The sequence below is a fragment of the Nilaparvata lugens genome, chromosome 7 (assembly GCF_014356525.2).
Source record: "Nilaparvata lugens isolate BPH chromosome 7, ASM1435652v1, whole genome shotgun sequence".
Lineage (NCBI taxonomy): Eukaryota > Metazoa > Arthropoda > Insecta > Hemiptera > Delphacidae > Nilaparvata > Nilaparvata lugens.
In genome coordinates this window covers 60,787,799-60,801,066 of record NC_052510.1, presented here as the reverse complement: position 1 = coordinate 60,801,066, position 13,268 = coordinate 60,787,799, and the positions used below count along the sequence as shown (strand labels likewise).

Sequence of the window (13,268 nt, the reverse complement as noted above, 5' to 3'; positions counted from 1 at the left end):
GCACTGAAATCACCTACGTTTTAATCGAACATAAAATAATACTAGTAATAGTAATATCTATAATCTATGGTCCAATGGAAACATAAGTGAAATTCAAAGATGCAAATATTGTTTCAAGGGAATGAGTTAGTCATTGTTCCCAACCAATAATAATATAACATTAATTCACTGTAATAATTCAAAAATAATTTATAGTTTCCGCATGCATTATTTGCTAAAAATAAAGTGGAAAACTTATTATAGTGGATCCTAACATATTATCAGTATAGAACGATTGATCTATAACTACGTAACAATAAATTACGATAAATGAAAAGAAAAACTATAAGAAATCTTAGAATTCTAGTAATTTACAATCTTTGTTAAAGAAATTAAGAGATATCAAAAACGCAAGTAGATTTGAGTGCATCTAGATGCATCCAAGAAATTATTAGAAATAATTTTAGAACACATTGTAAACAACTAATCGGTTATTTAGTATAGAAGTTTAAGGCTGTTAGGTACACCTTTTTATTTTCATTCAAATTGGATAATATTTTCAATATAATTGTTAAGATCATTATAAGAGTGAGAAAAAGTGGCAACTGAAATTTTTAAGTGGTCTTATAAGCGAGTTATGGGTTGTTGAAGTGCTAAACTCCGTTTTTTTTCCAGATCATAAACGGTTTCGAATTTTCCATTGAAGTTTTTTTAATACATTCAGAATATCATTAGCTTTGTTCTACTATGCGTTTTTTGCGATTAATGCCAAAATAAACAAGTTATCAAATTTACAAAAAATGTTACTTTTTTATTTATGAACGATATGGGGAATAAAATGTTTTAGTTTGGAAAGATACATTTTTTGAATTTTTAACAGAAGTTCTAATAATATAGTTGAAACCGTTTATGATCTGGAAAGAAAACGGAATCTGGAAAGTTAGCACTTCATAATTCGCTTATTAGACCACTTAAAATTTCAGTTGCCACTTTTTCTCACTCTTATAATGATCTCAACAATTATATTGAAAAAGATTATCCAATCTAAATTAATATTAAAAAAAGGGTACCAAACAGCCTTAATTGGAGTAGGCCTAGCTGAGATAAGTAAAAAAGGATACAATGCTAAGTAAAAAAGGATACAATGACTACAAATGTACAATAAATATATCCATTTAACAATAAGTTCTGGGAAATGTTTCGTTAAATTTTGGAAACCATGGAGCACTAAAAAAAAAAATGTACACATAGTATCACCATATATAGTGAAAATCACTCTAAACTGTCAGAATTCTTTATGAATAGCATCAATGCATCTCATTAAAACAATGCTGACATGTTGACGTGAATCCCACTATAGTATATATACGTCATGTTATTCACGTCTACCGTCTATTTTTATATATATACCGCGTTTTAAGAATTACATGACATTTTTATGAAACATACGCCTGCTAGAAAGAATAGCTAGTAAGTTCAGAACATGCACAGACTCGTTCAAACTTGAAATGAAAATAATAGTCTAATACAATCAAGGAAAATGTACGAATAAATATGGGGTCGATTCGGAAAATACAAGAATTGTGTGAGTCCTCTTGCAATCATAACCTAATAGTTTCAGGAGGAAAAAATCAAACAACAACGTGGCTATATTTCTCATACATTGAGATTTACTCTAAACTGTCAACATTTCTTATAAATAACGAAAATGCTTCCCATCTGCAAAATGTTGACAGATTAAAGTGTATGTACAGAGTGACACAGAATTTTAAAAACGCCATAAAACATAAGTGGGAAGGGCAAAAATGATTTTATTCAAACTAATGTGAAGTTCAAGACTTGCCATTTGAGAATTATTAATAACATCTATCACTTTTTGACAATTACTTCTTCAAGATGGCTTCCTCCTTCACGAATACACTCTTGAAATCTGTGTTGAGATTCCTGAAAGATTGCTGCAACATTTAAGCTGGGATATTGTTAATTTCATTTTGAATTGTCTGTTATGATTCAACCACAGTTATTGGTCAAGTTGTGAAAACGTTTGATTTGAGATAGCTCCACAAACAGAAAATCGCAGGTGGACAGATCATGGGACCAGGAAACGCAGATGTTGCAGCGATCAATGAGGAATCGTCAACACAGATTTCAAGAGTGTATTCGTGAAGGAGGAAGCAATCTTAAAGAAGTAATTGTCAAAAAGTGATAGATGTTATTAATAATTCTCAAATGGCAAGTCTTGAACTTTACATTAGTTTGAATAAAATCATTTTTGCCCTTCCCACTAATGTTTTATGGCGTTTTTAAAAGTTCCCGCTATTCTGTGTCACCTTGTATATATCTCTCTCTATCTCTCTATCTCTGTTTACTAACTACTGGAGTACTACTTTGAAAGTAATGTTTTATATGTGAAGATGCTTCGATTCATGTGAAGAGAAATGGGTATTAGCAGATGATATCATGAGAATTACAAGTATATACAGAGTGCGCCGTAAAAACTTAGCGCCAGTCATACGGTCAAAACATATTGGAGCGGCGAAGGTAGAGGGTAGCGGAGAAGGTAGCTGAGAATGTTCAAAATGGATGCCTAGTGTCGGAACATTGTGAATCTGCGAAGGTAGGGTAAAAGGCAGAGACATTTGGATACAAACATTATTTTGAATTCACTCTTGATTCCCTCTACCTTCACTTTTAGAGTTATGTGGCAGAGAGGACCTGGAGTCCTAACTCTACCCTTAATGAAGACAATCATTCAATTCACTTTACCACTCCACTATCTTTTGACCATAACCGTATTCTACGCCTGAATATTTCCTTGAAAAAAGAACAATTCAACAAACTTTTTAAAGATCATGCTTTTTGGCAGAATTGGAATTGATATTTGGACATATCTGGTAACAGAATTTTTCTATAACGTTTTTGATCACCTAATAAGGCAACCATTAGATTTCTTGATGAGCTTTGATATTACCATATCAATTTCGTATTTAATACATTTAAAAATAAACTTGAATCAATATAATCAAACCTCAAGTGGAACGACGGATTTTGTAATCTGTATTTAATTAGATTTTTGTAAGGCAATAAATTTTATTCTGCTTAAAAGCAGCAAGCAATTAAGGCTCGTCAACACTGAAAATGTTGTTTGTTGAGACACTTTGTTAGCCCGAATTCAATTTCGTCAAGCGTATGTAGAAAAAGGCTCTAGACACTGAAGCTAAGCATTACGGAGAGAGACAAAGGCGGTATTTATGAACGATTCTAGAGATCAAACTTGGTTGAGTTCAACTTTAGTTGCTTGGTTATCTGATTGGTTGCGATGTAACAAAAGTCAAACTTAGTTTTGAATTGTAAATCATTAACAAAATCAGCAATAAAATATAACAATGCGTGAACACTCCTTCAAGAATCAAAGGTATTCTTTCTTGGTAGTCGACCGCGGTTTTATAAGCAAAAACGTAGCAAGTACGATCTGAGTTTCGTTCATAAACACCGCTTTACACAGTGAAGGGGAAACAATAGAGTAGCGGCTAATATCTAAATCTAGAAGGCAGTCTCGTCTCGTGGGAGTGTTTCGGCAGCCGGCGCCGAGTCGCGCCGATGGTTGGGGGCGGCAGAAGGTGGGGCGGCGGAGGCGGCTTTATTGGCGGCCACTTCCTTGATAGAGGTGAGAGTTTTGTGCAGCCAGGGCGGCCAAGAGTTGCGAGCCGTCTGCAGCTCGTTAATGGTCGCTGACAGCTGGTGATTCAAATCCTGTTAAAAAAATACAACATATCATTAGTAACGAATTACAAAACAGCAGAAAATAACTGTATATCTATGTATATAAAAGCGAATTGGCACTCACTGACTGATTTATTGACTCACTCACTCACTCGCAGAACTAAAAATCTACCGGACCAAAAACGTTCAAATTTGGTAGGTATGTTCAGTTGGCCCTTTAGTGACGCACTAAGAACGGATTTGGAAAAAATTCCAAAGATACGTCCAGAATCTGCGTTTTTTAGCGTTTTCTCAGCTTTATCGAGAACAAATGAACAGAAATTGTTCAAATTTAGTACAGAAGCTCAGCTAGGGTGTAATAATGTTGTGTTAGAAGGAATTTGCAATAACGTCAAAGATACGCACAAAATTAGCGGTTTTCCAGCGTTTTTTTTTTTGCTTTTTCTCAGATTTATCGAGAACAAATGAACAGAAATTGCTCAAATTTAGCACAGAAACTAAGTAAGCTAGGGTGTAATAACGATGGGTTGGAAGGAATTTGAAATAACGACAAAGATACGCCCAAAATCAGCGTTTTTCCAACGTTTTTCTCAGCTTTTCTGAGTTCTCCCACCTTTCACACAGTTTTCTCATCGAGCGAGGAAGTACTTTGACTTTCTGATGGAATGAAACATGCTAAAATGAAAAATGTAGGCGAGCGAAGGAGTCCGCTGATCTCATTTTGGACGATCCAGTCGGGGGTCCAGGGGGCAGAACCCCCTGGCTAGAAGGATATGGCGAGCGAAGCGAGCCTGACGGCTAGTCTGATAATAAGTGGGTGTTGGAAGCATCAAGATACAATTTTAAAGCGAGATTCTCAATAAATCTCGAAGAATATTCTCGGACCAGAAATGTGAAGTGCATGACATACACACAGTGGCGGCTCGTGTTAAGGTTGCATGGTTGTACGTTTACCGCTAATCTACGATTACATGAATGTATGGTGCAATAATTTATTATATTGTTTTTTCGTTCTGGGTCTGAGACGATCAGCTGATCAATCTCCGTTTAAACGTAAGCGGTACTTATGTGCCTAAGGGCCATATGCATAATCTATGTTTAACGCTAAACTACATTTACTTGTAACTATGGTTACATTTATAATAGTAATGTTTCATACGGGGTTTAAATGAACAGCTGTCATTTCTCCGTTTAAACCTATAAACCTATTTCTCTATAACTGGTCTAAGGTTTAAACCTAGTATCTGCATACTTGGCCTCGGTTAAAACGGAGAAATGTCAGCTGTTTGTATAAACCCTGTATGAAGCATAATATATGATAAATATAATAATTATAATTTTTATTGCCAAAATTAATACATGCTAATCTATATATATATATATATATATATATATATATATATATATATATATATAAATGTTATGTTGGTTTGTGTTTGTAACTCCAAAAGTACTGCACCGAATTTGATGATTTTTATTTAGTTGTGTTTGTTATGCTCAGGAGCAGGTTTATTGCCTATCAAATTTATGATCAGACTTCAGGACTCTTTCCTACGGTCCTTCAAAATTTACATGTAATCCTTATGGAAGAAGATTTGTGAGCTGGCCACACACAGAAATAAAAATCAGCTGTTATAATCATTGCGTGATCCAAAATCTTACTACATCTTTTCCAACTGTATTTGAGAAAGTATCAATTGTAATTGAGAATAGTCATTTGTATTTGAGAAAACGTCAGATGTAAATGAGAATAGTCAATTATTGTATTTGAGAAGTCATCACTTGTACTTGAGAATAGTGAATTTTATTTGAGAAAGTATCATTTTAATTTGAGAACATACGATTTGAAATAGAGAAGTTGTCAGTTGTAATTGGGAAATGACTTTAAAAAACCAGTACTTCCAGTACTTATATTTTTCATAACTGTACTCATATAAAATAATATGAGAATATACACAATATTCCAATAAAATGTTTAGTTTTTGAATAAAACATTATTTTCAAGCCCCAAAATTCATTGAGGAATTGCCGAATTTTTTGATCAAGAGATTCAATTGATTGATGATAAAGTTCAATTGCTCCGTAAGCATAGAGTATTTGATCTTCATCAAGTGCAATGCTTCACAAAATGTTTGTAGACAAAAGTCGCGTTGCCAATACATACCGTACATAGAAATAATTCTCATTAATCATTCATTAACAGTACTGGTGAAAAATACTTTCACCATTGAAAATATTAATTTTTCCCCATGCAAAGCATGTGATAGTAATTGGAATACTGTGTACGTAGTACAGTATCCTTTCCTGCTCAAATCAAACCTGTACTGTAGGCTATAGAAGAGTCACGACTAAAATTTGCTCATTTTCAATTGATATCTTCTTATTTACATTTGACGATTTCTCAAATACAATTCACTACTCTCAATTAAATGTGATAACTTCCCAAATACAATTGACTATTCTCATCTACATCTGACATTCTTTCAATTATAAGTGACTATTCTCAAATACAATTATTGATACTTTCTCACATTAACTTGATACTTTCTCAAATAAAATTGGAAAAGGTGTAGTCTTGAAACACCAAATGATGGCTCTATGATTTTTACCAAGCACAGTCCTGAATAAAATTGTTGCAGTTGTGTTACAAAGAGGAAGGAAATATAGAAACAACATATTCGAAAGTTTTACAAAATAAGCCAAAAGTTGATAATAATTTTCATGTCTACAGGCTGCTACACAGATATTTACAATCTCATTTCAAATGGTGGCCATTTTACAAAGGTAGAGCAGAAAATCAATTCATTGAGAAATAAGATTAGCTTATTTTTCAGACAACTGTTCTATAACAGTTGAATAGGCCTACCTTATTGTCTAAAACAGGTCAGACAATAATGTTTTATGTTCATATTTACAGATGATTTGATCAGAATAATAACTACACCTTTTCAAATTTTATTTGAGAAAGTATCAATGATTGTATTTGAGAATAGTCACTTGTAATTGAGAGATGTCAGATGTAAATGAGAATAGTCAATTGTATTTGGGAAGTCATCACATGTAATTGAGAGTAGTGAATTGTATTTGAGAAATCGTCAAATGTAAATGAGAAGATATCAATTGAAAATGAGAAAATTTTCCAATTGACATGTCATGGCTCTTCTGTTGCCTACGGTAGCCTACAGGTTTGATCTGAGCAGGAAAGGATACTGTACTACATACCAATTACTACCATAGGCTTTGCATGGGGGCAAATTAATATTTTCAATGTGAGATTATTTCCCCTGTACTGTTTACGAATGATTAATGAGTATCATTTCAATGTATGTATTGGCAACACGACTTTTGTCTCCAAACATTTTGTGAAATATTGCACTCGATGAAGATCAATTCTCTATGTTCAAGGCGCATTGAACTTTATCATCAATCAATTAAATCTCTTGATCAAGAATTCTTCAATGGATTTTGTGGCTCGAAAATAATTTTCTATTTAAAAACTAACTGTTTTATTGAAATATAAAATATATTATATTATTTTTATGAGTACAGTTATGTAAAATATAAGTACTGGAAGCACTGGTTTTTTTAAATCATTTCCCAATTACAACTGACAACTTCTCGATTTCAAATCGTATATTCTCAAATTGAAATGCTAGTTTCTCTAATAAAATTCACTATTCTCAACTACAAGTAATGACTTCTCAAATACAATTTACTATTTTCATTTACATCTGACATTTTCTCAAATACAAATGACTATTCTCAATTACAATTGATTCTTTTTCAAATACAGTTGGAAATGTGTAGAATGATATGATTAATAAAAAGTGGTGAATGGCGATATAATAAAATATATATGAATAGTATGTTAATGTACTTGAATATAAGGCAAACTAAAGGCGAACACACAGCAGTAGACTGACAGAGAAAAAATTAAACGCCTGCAAACGTGAGCAGACATATGTAGACAGACGCACGTCTGTGTGTGTTGCATCATTCCAACACCTGCGGAGAAATTTTTCTTAGTTTGTCTGCTGTTGTATGCATACGCTACAAGGTCCATATGCTCCATCCCAGTTTATCGTTAAAACCCGGATTGTAACACATTATAATATCAAGTTTTGACACTAAATTGACGATTTGCAGACTGTATTATTGTTAATAATATATAATATTCACTCACTGACTCTCATGCTTTCGCAACGCATGGGGTTTATTCTCAACAGTCATTGTCTCCAACTCCAATCATCTGCTAACATTGAATGCCATGCGATTCGAAAGCATGCTCCAGCACTATCTTTGTAAACAAAGCCGTAGTGCATTCGTGTGACGTCAGACAAGGTAGGGCTCGTACATCAATAAAAATTCGTTGATTTCAGCTGATCTATATCAGCTAGTTTTTATTGGTATAGGAGAGCCCTACCTGTGCTGACGTCACACGAATGCACTATGGCTCTGTTTACGGAGATAGTAGCTCCAGTCAGTGAGTAAATATTTTATAATTTTCACAATAATACAGTCGTAATTTTAGAGTCGAAACTTGATGAAACGAATAGCATCTCGTAATGGATAACGAAATTCAAGACATTATAATAAATGCGATCATATCTTTATGTAAACCTAGTATAAGGTCCATCTTCTTCTTCTGCTTCAATCGTCCGATTGGTTGGCAGCTTTCCATCTTTGTCTGTCCAGAGCCAGCTGTTTTAGTTGGGTATAGCTCTGGACCCCAAGATCCCGGGTTATCTGCTTCAAATAGTGTAGCCGGGGTCTTCCACGAGCCCATTGTCCACTGATTTCACCTTCCAGTATTGTTAGCGTGAATTCGCTGTGTCTTATAATATGTCCTATCCAAGAATGCCGTCTGTCCCTAAGAGATTTCAATAGTTTTTTGTGTCTCTTCAGCCCTTTGAAATACTTCTTCATTTGTTATTCTATCGGTCCATTTTATTTTCAGCATTCGCCTCCAACACCATACTTCAAATGCATTAATTGCCTTTTCTTCCATAGATAATTCCATGGCCCATAGACTGTACCATATACGTTTACCGCTAATCTACGATTACATGAATGTATGGTGCAATAATCTATTATATTGTGTTTTGTTCTGGGTCGATCTAGGTCTGAGACGATCAGCTGATCAATCTCCGTTTAAACGTAGGTGGTACTTATGTGCCTAAGGGCCATATGCATAATCTATGTTTAACGCTAAACTACATTTACTTGTAACAAACTATGGTTGCATTTATAATAAATATCGAGGCACCGAGCTTCGCTCGTTATTTTTATTTATTAATAAACAGAACACAATTCTCTAAAATGATCGTGTTTATATTTTACAGCTGGCTATACGTCAGCTTATGAATTTCGGGGATGCAATACATTGATTTTCCACAGAATCACTCGCTCACTTTTTACTATCCACAGACGACGAAAGTCTCAGCTGTTTCAGCAAAGGATGATTATTATCCGTTTAATGTCGTTCAGCGAGTTTTCCCAAGGATGAGACCTAGTGCAATCGATTTTTTATATCATAAACCTACTACGTTCCAAATTTCGTGAAATCGTTAGAGCCGTTTTCGAGATCCGTTGAACATAAATAACCAGACATAAAAATACAGAAATTACTCGCTTAATATGAATAGGATAATGTTTCATATGGGGTTTAAACGAACAGCTGTCATTTCTCCGTTTAAACCGAGTATCTGCATATTTTAATAAAAGTCTGTCTAATTTTAATAAAAATATTTCTGTACATTCACATTACACTAGACATAGAGATGATATAACTAGACCTACAGTTAGATTGACTAAAACTCTGAAAAGTCATAAGTACCTACAAATTCGCATGTTTAATTTTCTACCAGATAATGTTAAGCATTTACCTTTGAAAACGTTTTGTATTGCTGTTGATAAATGGCTCAAGTCTGAAGCTTTCTATTCTGTTAATGAGTACCTGGAATATTTCAATGGGTATGTGTAAATTTGATCATTTGTATAGTCTACCTTGTGATATTCTATCAATATTATTGACGAAGCCTATTGCTTACATTTTGTAATGTTGTTTTATGGCCAATAATTTTCTTGATTCTTGATTCATATTCGGCCTCGGGTAAAACGGAGAAATGTCAGCTGTTGGTTTAAACCCCGTATTAAACACAATTATGATAAATGGGGGATGTTTCACAGAGACAAGTTCTCACAGAGACAAGTAGTGGTTTTGAACGATATTAGTGTCACAGAGACAAGTTTCACAGGAGCAAGTATTTCTATAAATGGCAGTCTCACAGGAACAAGTTCCCACAGAGACAAGCAGTTTCATAGAGACAAGGTCTCCGTCCAAAGTAGTAGCGCTATAAATGGCAGTCTCACAGAAGCAAGTTCCCACTGGAACAAGGTGTTTCACAGAAGCAAGGTCAGTGTCATAGAGACAAGGTAGCGAATGTAGGAAGAAGTTAGGCGTGTTGCCTACATCTGAACTTGAAGGCACTCCATTATTTGTTCTAGTAAATTGAATGTCTGCTGTTTTTTAATCATGCAGGTATATGATTATGATTGAAGGTTTATCATATAAGATAGGGATGGGTTGGTAACCTATTAGAATTAGATAGAAGATAACTTAAATAAATAAATAAATTGAGTTCTATGCAAATGTAATATATTTCTACCAAACTCCAAGATAACTATTCCAATATATCTAATACGTATACATATAACCTTCAACCCGAAAGAATAATCAATATGAATATGAAATGGAATATATGAAAGCCAAATAGCCTACCACTGACCTATTCATCACTGCTTCTTAAAAACCACATGGCCAAAATGGTTTTTCATTATAATTCCTTCTTTCGTAATAAATTGTTTATGCTTTTGTACTCCTGAGCGAAGCTCGGTCCCCGATATTATGAGCTAATCATTTCTTCTTTTTCCGAGCTGCGGTCTCGAATTGTAAATTCAAATTGATATAATATTAACTCCAGACAGTCACAGAGTAAAGCTGCGTCAACACCAATAGATTCTATTAGATTGAACATAACTTATCATACACATGATGAACATATGTGTTTTTCATGTGCCGTTCAATCTATAATAATCTGTGAGGATTAAGTTATTAACATTTCGTTAATAACTTTGGTGTAAACGCAGCTTTAGATGCCAAGATTTATCATGGCGTTCCGAGTTACGGATGATAATGTCAATGAAAAACTTCATTTTCCTCATAAAATCTTTCCAATAAAAAATTTAACAGATTGTTGTTCTACAAGCGTCTCTACATGTTACAAAATGAAAATCCCAGTGAAAAACAAAAAGTGCCACTTGATAATTCCCAAATCATCTTTTTAATCGTAGCTCTGATTCAACTGAGCAATAACTTTCTGAACTTACTGAGTTAATAAAGTAACATTTAAAATTATCATAAGCGCAATGGGACTTGGGATTCCATCAATTCAGAATAAGTATTATACCGGTATTCATTTTTACAGGATTGAAGTAGTGCAACATTTAGATTAGCACACCAATAGATTTTATTTGTAGCGGAGTGAGTTCATTACTTTCATATCAAAGTTCTACTTTTTCCATTATGATATAGTACGACTACTGCAAAACAATGTCTGGTAGCCCTGGTAATGTAATGTAATGTAATGTAATGTAATGTATGGTTGATTGGAAGTCTCCAACCAGCCTGATCAGATTTCTTAGTGGGGCCATTGGCAAACATTTTATAAAGCCCTGATATTATTACAATGACTTTATTCCTAGTAGATAGCATTTCTAGTAGATGGCTGAATATTCTCGTTACCACATTGCAAAGGATGTTCAGTGAGGTCTACTGTTATCTGGACTACTAGAGTATTGTAACTCCTAATGTCAGATTGAGTAAGAGCTTGAAATTTATTCCTATCTAGTGTACTCCATGTTCAATAATCTGCCTTTATCTTATATTAGAAGAAACTTGCCTCTGAATAAATTAAAAAACGCACTAAATGTAATTCTGAATGAAAATGCTTATTGTTCCGTAAATTAATTTTCAAATTGTTGAAAATATGATATTCAGTGCTGTGAGTCTATAAATAGTTTATGTATTTTTTCAATGTATGACTTAATTTATTCAATTGTACTGGGTGATGATAATTATGACTTGATAAGACTGATTTGATGAATGATTACATTATTCATAAGATGACTACTAAGATGTTATGAATTGAATTGCTCATTTATTGTATAACAGACTATAAGCTGAATCCTTTAGACAAGGCCTATTCGCCTAATCTACATCCAAATTGTTTGTATTTATCGGTCAATATATTTCTTATTCCTAGACGCCAGCTAAGAAAGGGGTTTCAATTTTCGTAGAATAAGCACGTAATTCAAAACTGTATGTTATTCAAAAAATGTTGTGATTTCAAATTCAAATTTCGTTTATCACACACATAGGCTATACGAGAATTAAGAATTAATGAGAAAGTGTCCCGGAATAAGGTTTATGATTTTTGTTCTTCTGTATTTATACTAAGTGACATATTTATCAGTGATGGCTCTTAAACTGTAGGTTTATTATTAAATAACGAGTTTGGAGCACCAGAAAAATGGGATTATATTTTATTATAATAAATATTCAAAATTACGTTTCCAACCCACAATTATTGTCTTATTGTCATGTCCTTAAAGTTACTGTAAACCATATCGGTTGGGACTAATCAAGGTTTATTTAGGGTGGTTTTAATTATTAGTTTATGTGTTACAAATAGTTCACCTAGATTTGGATGGCAATTGAAACATTATTGATCTAACTAAAGCATGATATTAGTGTCAAAGACAGAAATCTGCGTTTTAATTCATTATCATGAATGTGAGAGAGAGAGAGAGAGAGAGAGAGAGAGAGTGAGAGAGAGTGAGCCCGAAGGAAAGGGTATGTGTAAGAGAGTGATGTGGTTGAGTGGGAGTGACAGAGTTCGATATATTATATGCTATATGGTGGGTGAGGAATAATAGTGTGTCCCTTACGCTACACTCACAGATATATATATATATATATATATATATATATATATATATATATATATAGTACATAAACCATATCCATAGATATTGGAAGCGGCATGCTATCTTTTCAATCTTTTGAAACAGCATTTATTGTCTAAGGTTGGTGAAAGAAGTTTTCTGCATTCCATAACAACAATCTGCAGACTGACGTCTCGGGTATTAGAACCAAAAGGCCTTGCTTTATAGAACTATAAATACTCATTCAGTATTACAATGCCTTGCTTCCATGAAACAAAGCAAATGTTTCCCGTTAGGTACTTCTGGAAAGCCCGGTCAATTTGTCATCGGTGGTGTCCAGGTAGAACTACCCTGCTCATAGACTATGTTCACTGAAGCGTGAAACCAAAGTTAACCAAATGCTTCTATTTCTAAAAATTCTATTGCCAGGTATAAAGTACTGCACTTTGGCGGCAGGAAGAAGATGAACAATAATAAGAAGAAAAAATATAGATAGGAGAAGATTATAACCGTTGAGTACACTATTTTATCTATAACCACTCTTTTGACGAATTGAAAAC

General features: G+C 33.7%; 1 protein-coding gene across 1 annotated transcript in view; it reads right to left on the bottom strand.

Moving 5' to 3' along the window:
• Nucleotides 1-2,639: 2,639 nt before the first annotated feature.
• LOC111051271 (rab GTPase-activating protein 1-like) overlaps nucleotides 2,640-13,268 on the bottom strand; it is a 101,769-nt gene continuing 91,140 nt past the window's right edge. Inside the window, exon 21 of the mRNA XM_039431997.1 lies at nucleotides 2,640-3,732. Coding sequence (XP_039287931.1) covers nucleotides 3,523-3,732 — 210 coding nt within the window. The 3' untranslated portion in view covers nucleotides 2,640-3,522. The remainder of the gene's footprint in view (nucleotides 3,733-13,268) is intronic.